Raw genomic sequence first — 20,892 nt, 5'->3', positions numbered from 1 at the left:
GAGTGTGTGGCCCACTTTAGGGAATTTTTAAGAGTTAAAAAGTATGCCATATAAATTCATATCACCTCCATAGTATTTCAGTAAGTAAAATTGAGTCATTGAATTTGGGTATATGCCAAACATGCTCCACCATAAACTTGTATTACAAATCCAGCCTTCAAGTTAAATTTTAGCAGCCCTTCAACATCAAGTTCAGATGACACATGGTAGTGTTTAATCTCTTTCCCTTTGACCTAATTTCCTTAGAAAAATATTTTGGTCTTCTGTTTTCAAGCCAGATTTTCCAGTCACACAGCCTGAACTAGACGAGAAGCGTCTCTGCCCTTTAATCTTTGCCCTGTTTACTATCAATAACAGCTGTGAACTTGTACCCCATTATAAAATAGAGATGATCACTTTTTTTCTTCAATGGGCAGTGGTGGTTATATATTTGAGCTTGTGTTAATTTTTGGATTTGATGGCTTGAATTTTTTTAACAGAAGTGATTAGTAAATACAGAGCATGTGAAAGTCAGTCCTCTTGTCATTTAAAGTTTGCTGCTGGAACATCCAAAATGTGTGTTCATGTGTGTGCTCATGCACTGCACGTGTGTGTGCTTTGTTGTTTTAATAGAATATCATTTTAAAGATTTTTTTTTTTTTTTTTTTTTTTGGTTTTTGTCGAGACAGGGTTTCTCTGTATAGTCCTGGCTGTCCTGGAACTCACTCTGTAGACCAGGCTGCCCTCGAACTCAGAAATCTGCCTGCCTCTGCCTCCCAGAGTGCTGGGATTACAGGTGTGCGACACCACCGCCCGGCCCATTTTAAAGTTTTTTGAAGGCTCATTTTATATTTTGAGAATAATTTTTAAAAATTATTTTGTGTATGGATATTTTGCCTGCATGTTTTTCTGTGTGCAGTCTCCACAGAAACTTGAAGAGGCCATTGGATCCCCCAGTACTCAAGAGTTGTGAGTCAATTGTGAGTCACCATGCGGGTGCTGGGAAATGGAGCCTGGGTCCTCTAGAAGAGCAGGCTGTGCTCTTAACCATTGACTCATCTCTCTAGTCCCTTAAAACTGTATTTTAATAATGTATAGGTGTATATGTATCACCATGTGGGTATTTGCCTGAGTACAAGTGCCCACAGAGGGCACAGGCATTGGATCCCCTGGAGTGGGAGGTAGAGGTAGTTGTGAGCCCCCTGACATGCTTGTGTGAGCAATGCCACTTCCACTGTAAGAGGAATATGTTCAACTGTTCACTGAGCCAGCTCTCCAGCTCCTAGAATAGCCTTTTTTCTGTAATTATTTCCAAAAACTTTATTCCCCTTTCCCAACTCTTTTCACCTACAAAATGTTTTTAAAAGTTCTTTAAAAAAAAAAAAATCAGGCTGGAGAGATGGCTCAGCAGTTAAGAGCACTGACTGCTCTTCCAGAGGTCCTGAGTTCAAATCCCAGCAACCACATGGTGGCTCACCACTGTCTGTAATGGGATCCGATGCCCACTTCTGGTGTGTCTGAAGACATCTACAGTGTACTTACATACAATAATAAGTAAATCTTTGGGCAGGAGTGAGCAGGGCTAGAGTGAACAGAGGTCCTAAGTTCAATTTCCAGCAACCACATGATGGCTCACAACCATTTGTACAGCTATAGTGTACTCATATACATAAAATAAATAAATAAAAATCTTTAAAAAATATCAAGAAACTTTTCCCCTGTGCCCATGTCCTCCAGGGTCTTCCCCAGTTTCTTTTCGATTAGTTTCAGTGTGTCAGGTTTTATGTGGAGGTCCTTGATCCATTTGGAGTTGAACTTGGTACAAGGAGATAAGAATGGATAGATGCACATTCTTCTGCATGCTGACCTCTAATTGAACCAGCACCATTTGTTGAAAAGACTATCTTTTTTCCACTGGATGCTTTCAGCTCCTTTGTCGAAGACCAAGTGACCATAGGTGTGTTGGTTCATTTCTGGGTCTTCAGTCCTACTCCATTGATCCGCTTGCTTGATATTGTACCAATACCATGCGGTTTTTATCACTATTGCTCTGTAGTAGAGTTTAAAGTCTGGGATACTGAATCCCCCTGAAGTTCTTTTACTGTTGAGAATAGTTTTAGCTATCCTGGGTTTTTTGTTATTCCAGATGAATTTGAGAATTGCTCTTTCTAGCTCTAGTACCTCCCACTCCCAAACCCAGACAAAACTAAAAATAAAAATAAACAAGAAACCAATAAGACAAAATAATGCCAAAACAAAACAAAACAAAGGCCACAAAACTCCTGTTGAGTTTGTTTTGTGATGGCCAACTTCTGGATGGGAGAAACACGGTTCTCCTTTCCCAGCAGCTATCAGTTATAGGTAGCGTCTTGGTTGGGGCAGGACCCTGTGCCTACGGTAGTACCCGCTTACCCTTCTAGTTAAACCTATGCAGGCCCTGTGTGTACTGCCACACCGCCTCAGGGTCACTGTGCATCAGTCATGTTGTGTCTGGAAGACACTGTTTCCCTAGAGTCATCCAGGCTCCATTTCCCAGCACCTACTCACAAATTGGGGACTCACAAATGTCTGTAACTCTTGAGTTCTGGGGGATCCAATGCCCTCTTCAGGCTTCTGTGAGGATTGCACACATGTAGTGCACAGAGAAACATGCAGACAAAATATCCATACACATAAAATAATTTTTAAAAATTATTCTCAAGCCGGGCGGTGGTGGCACACGCCTGTAATTCCAGCACTCTGGGAGGCAGAGGCAGGCGGATTTCTGAGTTCGAGGCCAGCCTGGTCTACAGAGTGAGTTCTAGGACAGCCAGGGCTATACAGAGAAACCCTGTCTCAAAAACCAAACCAAACCAAACAAAACAAAACAAAAAAACCCCAAAACAAACAAACAAAAAAACCCCATAGATAATTAGAAAGCAGTTTGACAGCTGGGTGGTGGTGGCACACGCTTGTAATTCCAGCACTCTGGGAGGCAGAGGCAGGCAGAGGCAGGTGGATTTCTGAGTTTGAGGCCAGCCTGGTCTACAGAGTGAGTTCCAGGACAGCCAGGGCTATACAGAGAAACCCTGTCTCAAAAAACAAAAAACAAAACAAAACAAAAACTTGTATATGTATGTGTGTCTGCATGGGCTTATTGTAATACTTGTATACATAGGTCCTGGAAAGTAGAAGAGAGTCTTAGATCCCCTGGAAATTCGGTTATAGACTGCTGTGAGCTGCCATGTAGGTGCTTTGTGAGTAAGGTGGAGCTTAGATCATTTGCAGGAGCAGTAAGCATTCTTAACTACCAAGCCACCTCTATAGCCTCTAAGTTACATTTCTTAAATTAACTTACAAAGTAGTGAGGTTTTCCTACATCTTTAGTTTGGGTTAACCTACCTCTCCTCCTTTCTCTCACCATGTGTGCTAAATTGGCTTGTGTTTAGAAATGGGAACAATAGGCCTGGAGGGACAGCTCAGTGGTTAAGAAGGCTTGCTATTCTTCCTGAAGATCCATATTCTGATTCCAGCATTAATGTTGGGTGGCTAACAACCACCTGTAACTAGCTCCCAAGATCTGACATTCTCTCTAATCCTCCCCCACCCCTAACTCCCACCCCCAGCATGCCTCTATGCATGGCAGATGGGAGGCAGAGGCAGCCAGTTGTCAAGACCAGCCTGGTCTACAGAGCAAGTTCCACGACAGCCAGGGCTACACACAAACTCTGTCGGGGGTTGGGGAGGAATATATCTCTTACATTTTTGGCAATTAAAATCACTTTAAGTACTGAAGGTTTTCATAAAAATAATAGAAAAATCTACTCACAGCTTTGTCACAGTTCATTGAGGTATTTCGGTAAACTAGATGATTGGTCTATATTCTCAAACTAGTTTTAAAATTATCTCTAGTAAATTGAAACTGGATTACAACCAGATCTCTTAATGACTATTAGATCAGGATAGAATCTAGTGGAAATTAATAAAATATTTTAATTGTTTTTAATACATTTATATGTATGCAAGTGTAGAGATCAGAGGATAATTCTGGGGAGTGTGTTCGCTCCTGCCATGTGGATTCCAGGGCTTAGAAGCACATACTTCAACCTATTGGCTGTCTCACTGGCCCTGCTTGTTTTTTGTTTTGTATCCACTTGTTTTTGTTTTTTGGTACAAGGTCTTACTTTCTGGCTTATGCTGGTCTGTGACTGTGCTCAGTATGACCTTGAATTTTTGTCTGTCTACCTCAGCCTCACAAGGGCTGAGTTTACAGCCATGTACTGCCACATCCAGTGGACAGGTCAACTAACTGAGGTATTGTGACACTGAGTCATATCCCCAGCCCTACATTGAAATTATTTGTAAAGTTTTCCTTTCTTGACCTCTCTTTTGCAGCTTCCACGCGTTTTGTTAAGTGTGAAAAATGTCATCATTTTTTCGTTGTGCTGTCAGAAGCAGACTCAAAGAAAAGCATAGTTAAAGAACCAGAGTCAGCCGCGGAGGCCGTGAAGTTGGCATTCCAGCAGAAACCACCTCCACCCCCCAAAAAGGTAGACGAAGCCTGTTCTTCTGAAGATATTCCATTGCTACGCCCTTCTGTTTATGTTAAATCCTCAGTTTCTAGATAAGCTCATCAGGTGTTTACTTTTTTTGTTGTTTTGTTTGTTATATTTTATTGAGACCCATGTTCCAAGTAGCCTGGGTTAACCTTGAACTCCCCAAGCAGTTGAAGATGAACTGCGGATCTTCTAGCCTTCACCTTTAAAGTGCTGTAGTGTGGGGCATATGCTATGTCTAGCTATATACGTTTTTAATTTAATTTGTGTGTGTGAATGTGCACATACATGTGCTGTTGGTATGTGTGTGGGATCAGAGGACAACTTCTAAGTCTGCTCTATTGATGGGAAGACCTCTTTGTACATGTTTCACGTAGTGGGATTTGGTCCTGTGAAGGAATGAGAGAGTGTAGGCTGGTTCCTCTGACTACACAGTGTGTCTTTCTGAGAACCCGGAAGCCTGTACTTCTTGGCCCCACATTCTCTGTCCTGGCATGTGCTGGGGGTCTGCACACTTGCACTCCTGTCTGCTTCTGCTGTGTTCAGGGTATTCGTGTGTGTCTGACTCCATGTCTATTGTGGCAGATTTAGTAATGCTGAGATAGAAAATAGAGGAATGAATAATTGAAAAAAACTATAAGACTAAAGAAATGGTCATGTAAAATACTGTAATAGTAAATACGTTTTATATCTTTGTTAATTTGTGTAGATTTTGGACTTCTGGGTCAAACTTCCAGAAAACACATAAATGATTTAACTTCTCAGGAACTGATCGTTATTAATAGCTTCTGTGTGTGTGTGTCTGTGTGTGTATGTGGTTATTACAAAGACAAGGTGTTACTGTGTCACTCAGGCTGGCCTTGAACTTGAGATCCCCCTGCCTCTACCTACCACATGATAGAATTACAACCATGTGGTACCATGCTTGCAATTTACTTTATTAAAAACTCAAGAAGTTGATGCTGGTTCTAAATAGTTGGTAATATGAAGTGTGAAACAGCCTTAATTTTTATTAACAAAAGTGAGTTGAGGGTGTGGTTCAGTGGCAGAACATTCAAGACAGCATCTGAGCCCTGGGCTTGACCCCAGGCACTGCCCTCCCCTACAAAAAGGAAAGACATTTTAAGTTGCTACTCAGGTAAATGAATAACTTTTTAAAAAGATTTCATTCTCTCTTTTATGTGTAGGTGTGTATGAGTCTGTATCTGTGTACATTTAAGGGGTGGGTGCCTGCTCCAGGGAATTGAGAAATTCCCTGGAGGCAAAATTACAAGCAGTGCTGAGCTGCCTTGTGTGGGTGCTGGGAACTAAACTCTAATCCTCTGCAGGAGTGCAGGCACTCTTAACCACTGAGCCATCCATCTCTCCAGCCTTAGACACTTCAATATTAATGGGGATTTTTTTTTTCAAATTTAAAACTCTAAGAAAGTTCGTTTAGCTTGTAGTTTCGAAATGTGTTTGTTCTTATGATGGCTCATAGTAAATTGTTTATGCCTAATCATCTTTCAGATTTATAACTACCTCGACAAGTATGTTGTTGGCCAGTCGTTTGCTAAGAAAGTGCTTTCAGTTGCCGTGTATAATCATTATAAGAGAATATATAATAATATTCCAGCTAATCTGAGACAGCAAGCAGAGGTTGAGAAGCAGACATCATTAACACCTAGAGGTCAGTGTTTTTGGTAATTGACCACAATGTAGATTACTATGCCTGATCTTTATTTGTAACTCTTATTTGAAAATCTTCTTACCATAATACAACATTTTAAATGATCTCACAGTAGATTATGAAATCATTTTGGTACCTTTCCAGAAGCTTTATTATTTTTTTTTATTAAGTAGGCATGAATGAAAAATGCCAAAGTTCATTAACTTTTGTTAAGGTAAGTATTGTTTCTTAAAACTTGGAGTCACAGAGTCAAATGTGTTTCTCGAGGATTTCACTTTTTTGTTTGTTTTTTTGTTTTTTTTCTAGACAGGGTTTCTCTGTGTAGCCCTGGCTGTCCTGGAACTCACTCTGTAGACCAGGCTGGCCTTGAACTCAGAAATCTGCCTGCCTCTGCCTCCCAAGTGCTGGGATTAAAGGCGTGCACCACGACTGCCTGGCTTTTTTTTTTTTTTTTTTGGAGGATTTCTTGAGGATATGTATGATCAGCTCAGCTCAGTGGTGGAGCCCTCCTCGGCCCTCTCAGTCTGCCCTTGCCTTTGATAAGGAGCATCACAAAACCTACCACCAAACCTTGAAGGCTGCGGAGGAGAGGGAGGAGAGCCTTTGAATTCCTGAGATAACTGTGGACAGATCAATGCAGTGCTCTGGACTGCAACTCTAAACTCTGGACAAAAACTCTAGTTTTTGTCTTTTGGGTTCAGAATACAGAATTTGATTTGCCTATTATCAGAGATGATAACTTAACAGCATATTTAGCATTTTTCGTGGGGGGAGGGTTGGATGAAGCTACAGAATATGAGGTTAAGGGCAAATTTGTAAGTAATTTTCAGTATATTTCCTATTAATTGAGATTCTAATATATCATTGTACTATGTAATGTCAATTTACTGTAAACAATAAAGTATAGTAATTGATTTTTAAATATAAATTCAAATAAAATATAAATATTTAGGTTTTTATTTTGTTGTCTAGGGAGCCCTGATTTCTGATCTAGGTCTAAAATCCAACATTTTAGGTTCTTTTAGTCATTATCATACAATTTGAGAAACTTTTGCCAATGCTTTTAAGTAGCTACTAAATATATAACTGATTTAATGAAGACAGTGGTCACCTGTTGAGCTTTTTGTAAGATAGTTATGTGGTAATATGAGTTGACCTTATTTTTAGAAAGCGGAAGTCATACCAAATGGTGGTCATAGGACCTTCATTTTTATAAGGTCCAAAGAGTAGTCTTGTCATAGCAACTATTTTCTAGTTCTTTTCAGTCATTAATATCTAGATTGTAGGCGATGCTAGAAGAGCAAACAGTTTCAGACTTTATAGTATGGAGAACTTCAGCTCATGATGCATAGATTATTACTCTCTTAAGATAGACAATAGTTTTAATGGATAATTAATAGGTAGTAATTTTAAATTCTACTTATATGACTATTAGGACCTGGGCAGTCATCATTGAACTTGGTTTCAGTTTTTTTAATGTAGAAAGGATGTTGCATAGAACATGAAAGTGAAAAACTAAAAACATCCTTTAAATGAATTTGGAAGAAGGCAGGAAGTAAACATTCATTCTTGGCTGACCCAAACTGAACATATATATAATATATATTTCATACTGCCCCTTTTTATCTCCTTTCTTAGAGTTAGAAATAAGAAGACGGGAGGATGAGTACAGATTCACAAGTAAGTCACCTCCCTCGGGTCCTGTCTGGACTCTCTGGTTCTGAGATTGCCTCAGTGACGTATCTCAGTGGTAGTGATGATCTGTTTGCCTGTGTGTTACCAAGAAGGCTTACTTAACTCTCTCTTGTGCATCATTTAAATGTCTCCTTTATGTGTAATATGTAACTTGGGACAAGATTTAAAAAAGATTTTGCCAGGGGAAGGTAGTGGTGCACCTTTAATCCCAGCACTCAAGAGGCAGAGACAGGCAGATCTCTGAGTTCCAGGGTAGCCTGGTCTACAGAGTGAAGTTCAGGACAGTCAGAGCTACACAGAGAAACCCATCTCAAAGCAAGTAAACACACAAACAAAACAACAAATGAGAACAGGTGACCATGGAAGCCAGGGGTGTTGGATCCTCTGGAGCTGGAGTTCCAGGTTGTTGTGAACTGCCTGATGTGGATGCTGGGTACCAAACTCAGGTCCTGTTCAAGAGCAATATGCTCTCCTAACTCTTGATCCATCCCTCCAGGCCCTTATCTTTTGTGGACCAACAAGATGGTCAAATGAGTAACGACACTTGATGTCCAAGCTTGGTGACCTGACGAGTATGCATAGTGGTCCCACATGGTGGAGGAAATGGACTCCCATAGTGTCTTCTGACCTCAGCATGTGTGCTGTAGCATAGAGGGACACCAACCTAATAAAAAAATCAATACGCTTAATTAAAGATTCTTGTTGCTGTATTTCAAGACTTGGTTTCTCTGGGTAGCACTGGCTGTCCTAGAACTGGCTCTGTAGACTAGACTAGCCTGGAATTCAGAGATCCACCTGCCTCCTACATGCTAGATTTGAAGATGTGCACCACTGACACCCTGCTAAATTTAAATTTTTTAAAGAGAAAATTATGTTGTCTCTGACGTATGAGTACATGAGTGTGTGCGTGTCTGTGCTGGATACAGTGATCTAGTCTTGTGGCCAAGGCTGGCCTTGGATTGTAGAGTGTTAATGTTATAGATGTATGCCACCATACCTTGACCAAGTTATTTTTACATTTATGGAAATACTGATGTTCAGTAAATAACACAGTAAAATTAAGATATACTCTCAGTAGAGGTAGAAAGATGGCCCAGTGGCTAAGAGCACTGACTGTTCTTTAGTGGCAGCCCACAACTCTCTGAAACTCCAGTTCTAGGAGATCCAATTTCCCCTTTTGGCCTTCAAAGGCAATAATCAGGCAAGTGGAGAAGAGACATGCATGCAGGCAAAACATCCATACACATAAAGATTTAAAAAAAAAAGACATACAGTTAATGCAATAGAATTAAATTATATAGAAGAATATAAGCTCTAAACCAAGTATGGTAGTACATACTATGCAATCAATACTAATAAATTTAGGCTGATATCTAGTGAAAGTAGTATAAATTAGTAAAAGAAAGTCTATAGTGATTACTTTGAAATACCGATATGTAATAATATATGCAACAATTTAGTGTCATGGATGTTTTATGGTACTGATAAGCTGTCTACAAGACACCTAATATAATTTTTTTTTCGGTTTTTCAAGATATCTCCCTGTTACCAGGCTGGCCTTAAACTCAGAAATCTGCCTGCCTCTGCCTCCCAAGTGTTGGGATTAATGGTGTGTGCCACTACTGCCCGTCTTAAATTTTAACAAATAATAGAACTCAAGCACCTCAGTTAAAGCAGTTTATAATTGTATTAGTTGGCTTGTAAACAAACATTTCAGACATTTAATTATAATTTATCATTATGTACTGTTTAGTTATATCTTGTGTAGAATTTCAGGTTCTGAACTTAGGACTTAGACCAAAGTCATGAATAATATAATTCAGAAGTTTTTCTTGGGATGACAAGATTGTTCATAGAATAATGTATTTGATGTGTAAAGCCTGATGGCTTGCATTCAGTTCTCAGAACCCTCATCCGGGTGGGTGGAAAGACCCAGTGAGTGCCTTGGAGTTGTCCTCTGACATTCACATTTACACAGTAGCATATGTGCCCAGACATGGGATATCTCCCTCCTCACCACCCCATTCCCTGCCCTGGAACTTGTTATATATACTAGGCTGGCTTCTGCTTGCCTAGTCCTAGGGTTAAAAAGTGTACTATTCACTCTACTAATACATTTTTGAAAAGTATTCTGTGTTCCTTTGGAAATTAGATATCTGCATACAGCTCTTAGACATAAATGTTTTTTCTGTACTTTTGGAACATAACACTGTTTCTTTCTTTTTATGTTTTTCATTTTGTTTTTTTGAGACAGGGTTTCTCTGTGTATCCCTGACAACCCTGGAACTCACTCTGTAGACCAAGCTGGCTTCAAGCTTGCAGAGATTCTTCTGCCTCTACTTCCCAAGTGTTGAATTAAAGGCATGCACTATCAAGTCCTGGTATAACACAGTTTCCTAAATCAAGTACCAGATATAATCCTTAGCCTGCCTTTATGCTTTATGAATGATTTTTTTCTGGTGGTAGTGAAGATTGAACTTGGGGCCTCATGTCACTAAACAAGTGCTCTGCCACTGAGCTAGATCCCTAGGCGATGGATGAATAATTAAACTCTTGGAAAATAGCAGCAATATGAGCAAGTGTCTCTATGATAATAAACCTTATCTTATAGGCACTGGCTGTGCTGTTTTATGTGTGTTCAATTAATCTTTCCAAAGCTTGCAAGGCCTAAACTATTATTTTTCAACCCCATTTTATAAATGAGAAAACTGGAATATAGAAGTATATGCAGACACACACACAGATGTGTTGAGCTCCATGTCACTGGAGCTTGTTCACAGCTGTCATTGTGAGAATTTCTTACAGAGTGAGGCAAAACAGGGATGGAGGGCTACCTGAAAGTAGACTCATCATCTCAAAGTATAATCTAGGGCACTAATCATAAAATAGAGAAACTGACTTCACCATTGCCAGTTTGTTTTATGTGGCCCACACAGCACATACGGAGGTCAGAGGACAACTGTCAGGAGCTGACAATTGTCACAGTATCTTTCTAGTTTCTGCTGCTGCACTGTGTACACCAAGCCAACCCTGCATCTCTCAATAAAGGTGACAGATTTCACATGCATTCCAGGGATCAAACTCAGGGTTGTCCAAGTTATCCAGCTTGTGCTTTTACCTGCTGGACCACCTCCCTATCTCCCTGAATAATAAAACACATGTGTATCATGTAGCTGTATTGTAATTTATCTCTTGTAATTTAAAAAAAATCTCTAAATCATTTTTCTCTATTGGAAAGAGCTAAATCAGTCAAGACCTTTATTACTACAGTTCCTAGCTGTATTTCCCAGAAATTAAAAATTTTGCCAATAGCAGATAAATTCAGACATACAGTATGTTTTCTTTCCTAATGTAGATAATAATATGAATTGCTAACTCAGATGTTTACAACTCAAGTTCTATGTATATTGCACTAGTAATCTTAATGACTAGGCAGCTTTAGCCACAAGCATGATGATTAAAGTGGTGACTGATGGAATTTTAGGGCGGATATTAACTGGATGGCTGCTGAGCTTTTACTATCCTGTCTATTGGCTTGATTAAAATGGTCACTAGACAGCAGGATGCTATTCTTAACTCATTCTTAGAAGTAGCTTAAAAGTAAACCCAGGGGCCTGAAGAGATGGCTCATTGGTGTAGAACTTGATGCTTTTACAGAGGACCTAAGTTTACTTCCCAGCACTCACATGATGGCTCATAACCATCTGTAACCCCAGTTTCAGGGAATCTAATCCCCTCTTTTTGAACTTCAAGGACATAGGCATGGTCATGGTACATATATGCAGGCAAAACATTCATACACATAAAATATAGTATAAAATCCAAAATTATATACAAGTAAAATGTAGTCACAGATAAGTGATGAGAACTGGGAACAATCTTTAAAGACTGGGTGCAAAATCTTTAAAGAGTTACTCTAGTCAAGAGAAAAAAAAAGAATAAGCATTCATTTTTTATAAACTAGTTAAATATTTTGTTTGTTGAAGGAACTAGAAGGATCCTCTTGACACCCAATAAAGTCAGTTATTCAGATAAGGACATTAATAGTGAGATTACCACACTTGGTTTCCTGCTACACTAAGAAAAACATTTTTACAGAAAGATGAGAGTATAAAAGGCCAGGGTCACAGTATTATCATATTGTAGTTGAAGTTAGGCAAATTTCCATAGTTCCATAAGCAGGAGGCAGCTAAACTGAGACTAGAACTCGTTTCCTAGTTCCCTATTCCTTTTTCTTCTTCCTCCTTCATCTCCACCTCCATTCTTGTCTCCTTATGTAACTCTGGTTGGCCTGGACACCCACTATGTAGTCTAGACGTCCCTTGAAATCAGAGATTTGCCACCCTCTGCTTCCTGTACTTGAAAGGTGTGTTCTCCAGTACTTGGTCTCATTGTTTTTGTCTATATATGTTTGAAATTAATAGGACAGGTGATAATGCTGTTTTAAAGATAGAAAACAGAATCAGAAGGGAAGGCTGGCAGCTGAAGCACTGTTCTGTTGTATTATACTCTGAAGAGCACACTTACACATTGTATAATTATGGAGGAGAGTTCTTTTCTAGTTCCTTTCTTTGAAGCTCATTGTTTTATAAGTATGTATTTAGCATTTGCCACTAGTCAGTTTGAAATATTGGAGTTGTTTTCAATAAGTGTTTATTATTTCTGGATGTAGGATTGTATGGCACATTTTTCCAGTAAATTCGGGTGTAGCTCTAATAATCTGGTATTGTTTTCCCCAGAGTTGCTTCAGATTGCTGGAATTAGCCCACATGGCAATGCCTTGGGAGCGTCTATGCAGCAGCAGGTGAATCAGCAGATGCCCCAGGAAAAACGAGGGGGCGAAGTATTGGATTCTTCTCACGATGATATAAAACTTGAAAAAAGTAATATTTTGCTGCTTGGACCAACTGGGTCAGGTAAATAACATTTTGGGAAACTTCACTATGCATTTTTAAAATAGAGGATGATACTATAACCTATACCTTGGAATAATAGTAGATTCTGGCTCATACCTGAATGTAATCCTAGCGATTGGGAGGCTGATGCTAGAGGATTGCCACACGTTTGAGGCCAAACAGGTTTACAGCATGAGAACCTGTCTCAAAAAAAACCAAAATAAAACAAAATCTAAGATTGCTCCGGCTATTTGATTTTTTTTTTTTTTTGAAGATTTATTTATATGACTACACTGTAGCTATCTTGAGACACACCAGAAGAGGGCATCAGATTTACAGATGGTTGTGAGCCACCATGTAGTTGCTGGGAATTGAACTCAGAACCTCTGGAAGAGGAGCTGCTGGTGCACTTAACCTATGAGCCATCTCTCTAGCCCTGGCTATTTGATTATTATTCATTGTTTAGACTGTAAACTGAATTTGAGATATTGGCATGGCCCTTTGGGCTAATCCCTAACTTTTTAATTAACATATTAATTATACCAATTTGTAACTTTGTAAAAGGAATAATAAAATAAGATCTGAATATAATAAAGAACACATGCAACACTTCAAGTTTCATTATATACTTAAGGTTTGGTATTTTGTTTTGTTTGTTTTCAAAAAGGTTGTAAGACAGTATATTTTCAGTTACTATTTTTGTTTGTAGGTAAAACCCTGCTGGCACAAACTTTAGCTAAATGCCTTGATGTTCCTTTTGCTATTTGTGACTGTACAACTTTGACTCAGGCTGGATATGTAGGTGAAGATATTGAATCTGTGATTGCCAAACTACTCCAAGATGCCAATTACAATGTAGAGAAAGCACAACAAGGTATGCTGTAAGTGGAGCTTGTCTGTTCCCAGGTGAAGTGTCTTGAGAAAGCAGTCGAGTATTAAGAAATCGTATAATTCTCGTTTTCAGTCAAGGGCTAACATTTTCTAATGTTAGAAAAGCACACAGTGTTGTACACTTTCGAGCATGCTTGTTTGCTTTGTCTTAATGGCTCCAAAGACACCTGCTAGAGTGAAAACAGGCTGCTACTATTCATTTAGGCCTTAGTGCTCCCAGTGGTGTTTCTGTTCTTACTTCTCTCCAGATTTCTAGTGGTGGTGGTGGTGGTGGTGGTGGTGAAAGGATGGGGACAGGGACAAGGATGGGAGAGTTTAGAATGGATGAGTATAGAAAAATGTAGCCTGTTCCTCCAAGATTGTCATAGATGCTTCATTTCCTTTCTCTGAGTACTTCATAAAGAAAGATTCTAACAGCTTCCCAGTCAGATTCCTTTAAGGCAGTGAGTGCTTCTCAACCTGTGGGTCATGACCACTTTGGGTTCACATATCAGATATCTTGCATATCAGATATTTATACTATGATTCATAACAGCAAATTATAGTTATAGTGTAGCATTGAAATAATTTTATGGCTGGGGTCCCCACAAGATGAGGAACTGTATTAAAGGGTCACAGCATTAGAATGGTTGAGAAGCACTCACTGCTTTAAGACAAATCTATCAATGATAGGCCATCAAGGTGGGTCATTAGACAAAAACACTTGCCTCCAAGTCTGATGCCCTAAATTCATTCCTTAGAGTCCACATAGTGGAAGTTGTCTTGCAAGTTGTCTCCTGGCCTCCACATGTGCCATGATTACGTGTATGCCCATAGACACGCAAACATACATACATACACTGAAATACTTACATGTGTGTAGAGGGGGGGATAGATGTGGGGAAGAATAAACTGAAGTTATACTAGTGGCAAATGCCTCATGCTCACATGCTGTATCTCACCTCACCATAAGAACAAAGATTGAATACATTTTACCAGGATAGATAATTGTTGTCAGACAGTGTTTTGGTTATCATTTTCAAATTGTATGCTATAGAATCAATAGTTATATTAAAAGATGAATAAGAAAGATTATATTCTTATATGACCAAGCCTTTGCATGTTAAGTGTTAAAAAGAACTTAATACCTTTGCTTTGTAGGTATCCAGTCTTTTAAAGCTGAGACTATCTTGTGCCTTTCTTTTCCATATTATAAATAGAATCCTCCTTAAATTATAGGAATTGTCTTTCTGGATGAAGTAGATAAGATTGGCAGCGTGCCAGGCATCCATCAGTTACGGGATGTAGGTGGAGAAGGCGTTCAGCAAGTAAGCAGTTGAATATTTTGTTCACGCCCACTAAAAGGAAGGGAACCCATCAGCTTCCCAAGTACTGTACGTCTGGTTTCACATTCAATTAGATTCAGTTTTATTTCTCTCACCCTAAACTTCATAAACCACTTTATTTATGTATTTATTTTATTTGGGATTTTTTTGAGACAAGGTCCGTATAGTCCAGGCTGCCCTTGAATTTGCAGCAGTATTCCTGCCTCAGTCTGCTGGGGTCACAGGCAGGTGCCACCACATCTAGCTTCACATACTGTTTAAATTAGGTCAGATCCTAAAAAGGAGTGTTTTATTTTGTTTTTTTAATTATTTTAAATAAGAAATTACATTTTTGGGGGCTGGAGAGATAACTCTGTGGTCAAGAGTACTGACTGCTCTTCCAGAGGTCTCAGTTCAATTCCTAGCACCCACATGGCAGTTCACAACTCTCTGTAACTTCAGGATCCAACACCCTTACGCAGACATACATGCAGGCAAAACACCAATACACATAAAAATAAATGAATTTCCAAAAAAGAAAATGTATTACTTATGAAATTTAAATGCTTTTAAACTGTTTTATTTTTATTCTTCAAAGGCCCTTTTAAATGCTTCTAGAAAGGTGAAAACTAAATACAAAGATCCCATGCATGTTTCTTCATATAAGATTAGCATATGGCCCCAGATGTTACTCATTGAGTGAGTGTTCAAGGCTCTGGGTTCAATCCCTAGCACCAAGAGAAGTAGAGGAAGAAGAGTTGAAAAGTAAAGGAGAAAGGAAAGCAGACATGGTGGCATACCTGTTGTCAGGGACTGTGTGGAACCAGAAAAACGATGAAGAGTTCAGTGTCATCAGCCACACAGTAAGCTTGAAGTTAGCCTAGGCTCCATGACAATCTGTCTCAAAAAGATGGTATAAAATAGCATTTCATTTTATGCATAATCATAATTAAAGCCACATGGTCTAGTGACCACAGTAATAAACTTAATCTATAATGGCAATTAAACTGTAACCAAAATGCTTCTGCTTTATTTTCTGACAAACACAGAGGGATTATGTTTTTTTTACTTATCAAATAATTTTTTATGAAAGCATCTCAAAATATAATCTTAAAGCTGACTATAGAATTATGTTAGAATTATAGCATTCATGTGAAAGATTGATTATTTTCAATTTTGAATATTCCCACTGTTCATTACCATTAATAGAATCATTATTCTGTCTGCATTAAGAGCTTGCCATCAAACTAGGTATAGTGGCTCTGTCCTGTAATCCAGTACCCAGGAGACTGAGGCAAAGGACCACTGCTCAAGACCAGCCTGGGCTACATAAGCTATCAGGGGAGGTGGGAGAGGAGATGGGATGGGGAAAGGAAGGCTTTACCATTAAACTCAACTTCCTTAGATGACTGTTTACTGAATTTCAATTAATTTATGAAGTACCAAATTGATAAATGCAGTTGATTTTTACTTTGGTTTTAGAAATGTGGGAGTTTTCATTAGTTACACTCATTGACCATAACCATGTATTATTTTCCCCCATTGAATCCTATTATTTGATGTTTAATAATGCCTTTACAAATGGTAATGCTACAATTTATTCATTATCAGGGTTTATTAAAACTTCTAGAAGGCACAATAGTCAATGTTCCAGAAAAGAATTCTCGAAAGCTACGTGGAGAGACAGTTCAAGTTGATACAACAAATATCTTGTTTGTGGCATCTGGTGCCTTTAATGGCTTAGACAGGATCATCAGCAGGAGGAAAAATGAAAAGGTAAGTTTTCTGTGAGATTCTTCATAAGATAATGTAAAATCACATATGGCAGACTCTGAGCCTCTGTTCACTTGTCTACTGGTTACCAGTCATGGGGTTCTCTGAGAAAGAGCCAATGTATATCCCTAGTTGTTTGAATTTTAGAGTAACAAATAATAGGATTTCCAAATACCTATGAATTAGCTATGCATGATGGCACAGGACTTTAATCCCAGCAGTTGGGAAGCAAAAGCAGATCACTGTGAATTTGAGGCCATCCTGGTCTACGTTGAATTCCAGGACAGCTAGGATGACAGTAAGAACCTGTCTCAATATACCTATGGATGAACAAAATGTACCTGAACTTGATGAGTGTAGTTTTATTTTTTGCCTAAGAAGCTTTCATACTGTTTGAGATTCGCTGCAGGAGAAACAAATGGGCTAGAGCAGCTGGGGCACAGTAAACATTTAAGAGTCTCCCTGCTCTTAAAATTTGTTATTAACTGCTGGATTTTCCAAATAGGAGGAAGAACTATTCCTAGTAGGGAAAGGATTGTGGTTTTACTGCGTCTTATTGGTGTCTCTCGGAAAATATTTTTAAGCTTTAAAAAAAAGATCTACTAATGTAATTTATATATATGAGCACTGTACTTGCATGACTGCCTGCATGGCAGAAGAAGACATCAGACAATGGGATCTTACGGGTGGTCGTGAGCCACCACGTGATTGCTGGGAATCAAACCCTGGACCTCTGAAAGAACAGCCAATCCCCTTTAACCACTGAGCCATCTCTCCAGCCCCCATCTTGTAAAACATTCCTCTAAGCCATGATTTTAATTGGGGCTTGGATTTCAGGGTTCACTTCCTGTACCAAGTAGTTGGTTGGTTCCAGTAAGATGTAATGATAACATGGTAGTGAGAAACCTAGAACACCCTGTGTTTGTCCTGCCTTGGGTTTTATCTAGTAGCCACTATGACATTTCATGACGTTCCTAAGTGAGTGTATTAGAATGCGCTTTCCCACAGTTTGCTTTAAATTGTCCTTGAATTCTTGCCTTAATATTTAATTTAATAGTAGTTTCATCAGCTCTACCCTCGTTACAGGTACTGAGTCATGTATCAAGCCCAGCCGCAGTTGAGTTCTTATTTTAGTTAATTTATTCTTGCTATTGGAATTCTACATAGGTTAACAGAGAATCTTTTTTTCTTTCATGTGTGACAAACATAGTAATAAGTTAGCTTATATTTAAGGTTCTATAACCAATGACAGGAAACTATGTTCTAATATTAATAATTACTAGTGCTTCTTCAGACTTCCAAAAAGGATTTGATGGTAGAGATATGTAAAATTAAAAGTAATGTTAAAGAATCAAGGACATGTCAAAAGAGGATCTGCCACATAATTTTAACCTATAGGGATTTAGGGCATTTCATTTAGTTGTGAACTTAGCAGAAATCTAAGTCCTAAATTCAGATCTTGGCTTTGCTACTTAGAGAAGCCAACCATGGTTAAAGTGCTTAGCCTTTGTGACCCTGCTGCATGTGACTTGTAGAGTGTGAGGCATGTTTGCAGCATCTGCCCACTCCTTATAATCGCTGTCGTCTCTTGGACAGTATCTGGGCTTTGGAACACCATCTAACCTGGGAAAGGGCAGAAGGGCTGCGGCTGCTGCCGATCTTGCCAATCGAAGTGGAGAATCCAACACTCATCAGGACATTGAAGAGAAAGACCGGTTACTCCGCCATGTGGAGGCCAGAGATCTGATTGAGTTTGGCATGATTCCGGAGTTCGTGGGACGGTTACCTGTGGTGGTTCCTTTGCACAGCCTAGATGAGAAGACACTTGTCCAAATACTGACCGAGCCTCGGAATGCTGTTATTCCTCAGTATCAGGCCTTGTTCAGCATGGATAAGGTTAGGCTTCAAGGTTTCCTTTATGATTTTTTTTTGATATCATAATTCTATTTTAAGGTAGCCCAGTATATTAAGAGAGCCATGCCCATCTGGAATGCTAGCCTGGGTATAGATGTAGGAAGGCACAGGGCGTTACACTGAGCATTTGTGAGTTTTGCTTTTTTCTAGTTAAAATGAGCATAAAGTACAAAGATATAGAGAGAAGTGTCAGCTTAGTGTCAGCATTTCCAAGCCAAATGCAAAGAATTGCTCTTTCAGTCTTGATATTCTAAGTGCTTTTGCTGTTCATATATTTTTATATTCATATATAAATGTTTTTCTTCTCACATCCAAACATGGAGGTCATGTAGCCAGTACATCCAATCAGATAAAGAACACTTTGAGTTTTGTGACCTTGGCATCTCTCAGTGTAGTCTTCTCCCTGTTGCCATGCAGTCACCTCACCACTGAGCCTTGTACCCAGCCAAGGAGCAAACTGTGACTCACAGCCGTGACGCTCCCAGTGGTTAATTGATTAAACATACTGCTTGAGGATGACATTCTAAAGTGTTATGAAATGACAGACTTGTCTTGAGTTTTGCCTTTTTAACTTTTTCTATACATTGTGAGAGTGTTATACTCTTTAAAATGTACTTAGACAGCTAGGGGTGTAGTTCAGTACTAGAGTGTGTGGCCCTAGGTTTAATCCACTGTAGCAAAAAGAAAATTTTAGGGTGCCAATGAAAGTCATCTGTAATGAGGTCTAACTGGTAAGACATAGTCTAATCTGAAAAGGTTAAGGTCTGTCAAGAGATAGAGCCCACAGGAGCCTTGCCTTTCTCTCTGGCTTTGTTCCTGAGTCTCAGTGTACTTAACTTTCTGGAACTCATCTGTGAAGTAGCTATTGGTCCCATTGTTTATAAAATTTTCTGAATCTGGAAAATTAATATTAATCATTACAGTTAGTACATCAAATGCTACATGGCTGTATTAGGAAAAGATCACCAAGGACTTGCTTAAGTTTTCATTTCTCTTTTACCTATTTGTAGTGTGAACTGAATGTTACTGAGGATGCTTTGAAAGCCATAGCTAGATTGGCACTGGAAAGAAAAACAGGTGCACGAGGTCTTCGGTCTATAATGGTAAGATGGAGCTAAAAATTAACAAGCCTCACCTCCCAGATTGTGAGTGAGCCAAATGTGTTGTTTTGTTTTGCATTTGTCAGCATAGTACATACGTGTCTGCATGTTTGTTCACATGCATGCAGATGCATGTGCTTAAAGGCCAGAGGTCGATGTTGGGTGCCTTCCTTTTGGGGTTGAATAGGTGTTGAGACAGGGTTTTACTATGTAGCTCTGGCTAACCTGAAACTTACTCTGTAGACCAGGTTGGTCTCAAACTCACAGATGTGCCTGACTCTGCCTCAAAGTGCTGGGATGTGAACCGCCAGGTGTCTTTTTTCCTAGACTGGGTCTCCTGCTAGACCTGGAACTTTCCAGCGTGGTTGGTTCAGGCAGCTTCTAGGGCTCCGCTTTCTCTGCTTCTCAAGCACTAAGATTATAGATCAGCCACCACATCTACTGAACTTTTATGTCAAGGCTGGGGATCTGAGCTCCGGTTCTCATATTTGCAAGTGCGTCTTTATTCACTGAGCAATCTCCTTGCTCATACCCTTTGAGTCTTTTGAGACTATTAAACTTTCTGTTTTTCTTTTGGAAATTCTATTTAGAGATCTGCCCTAAAGCTTTATTATTTCTATAGTTTTCTTTTGTGGAGGATGGATAGGGTAGTCACAGATTTTATTTTGCTTCAGCTTCTAGAAAAAGGTATTTTGTTACTGGTAAGTGTGGCTTATTAGTGTGAATGTGTACTGACTTCAGTTTGTAAAACAACACGCATACACTCACAGGAACACACACACACACACACACACACACACACAATTTCACAATTTGGGCTCAGACACTCAGTAGGTAAAGTGCTTGCTAGAATGCCAGAAGCCCTTAGTTTATACTCAGCATCATAGAGCTAGATGTGATGGCTCATATCTAATGTTAATCCCCATGATGTGAAGGCAGGAGAATCATGCCTGCTCAGTAATAAGTGAGTGCAAGGCCAGCCTAGCCTCAATCTCTTACCTTACTTCTGACTCTCAGTCAACTTAACTTTCTGGAACTCGTTTGTCTGTGAAATAGTCATTGGTTCCATTTAATAAAATTCTTTGATTCTGGGAAGGTTAGTAATGGTCATTGCAGTTAGTAGATCAGTGATTATTA

General features: G+C 39.2%; 1 protein-coding gene across 2 annotated transcripts in view; it reads left to right on the top strand.

The window, feature by feature from the left end:
• The window catches only part of Clpx (caseinolytic mitochondrial matrix peptidase chaperone subunit X), a 39,765-nt gene that overhangs the window by 14,634 nt on the left and 4,239 nt on the right, over window positions 1-20,892 (top strand). Inside the window, exons 4-12 of one of the 2 annotated variants that reach the window (XM_052188013.1) lie at window positions 4,354-4,508; window positions 6,024-6,183; window positions 7,822-7,863; window positions 12,618-12,794; window positions 13,483-13,647; window positions 14,883-14,971; window positions 16,580-16,744; window positions 18,338-18,637; window positions 19,666-19,758. In XM_052188013.1, coding sequence (XP_052043973.1) covers window positions 4,354-4,508; window positions 6,024-6,183; window positions 7,822-7,863; window positions 12,618-12,794; window positions 13,483-13,647; window positions 14,883-14,971; window positions 16,580-16,744; window positions 18,338-18,637; window positions 19,666-19,758 — 1,346 coding nt within the window. The remainder of the gene's footprint in view (window positions 1-4,353; window positions 4,509-6,023; window positions 6,184-7,821; window positions 7,864-12,617; window positions 12,795-13,482; window positions 13,648-14,882; window positions 14,972-16,579; window positions 16,745-18,337; window positions 18,638-19,665; window positions 19,759-20,892) is intronic. The other variant, XM_052188014.1, reaches the window with a different exon arrangement.

This window comes from Apodemus sylvaticus, chromosome 7 (assembly GCF_947179515.1).
Source record: "Apodemus sylvaticus chromosome 7, mApoSyl1.1, whole genome shotgun sequence".
Lineage (NCBI taxonomy): Eukaryota > Metazoa > Chordata > Mammalia > Rodentia > Muridae > Apodemus > Apodemus sylvaticus.
This window is presented reverse-complemented; position numbering and strand designations above follow the sequence as displayed.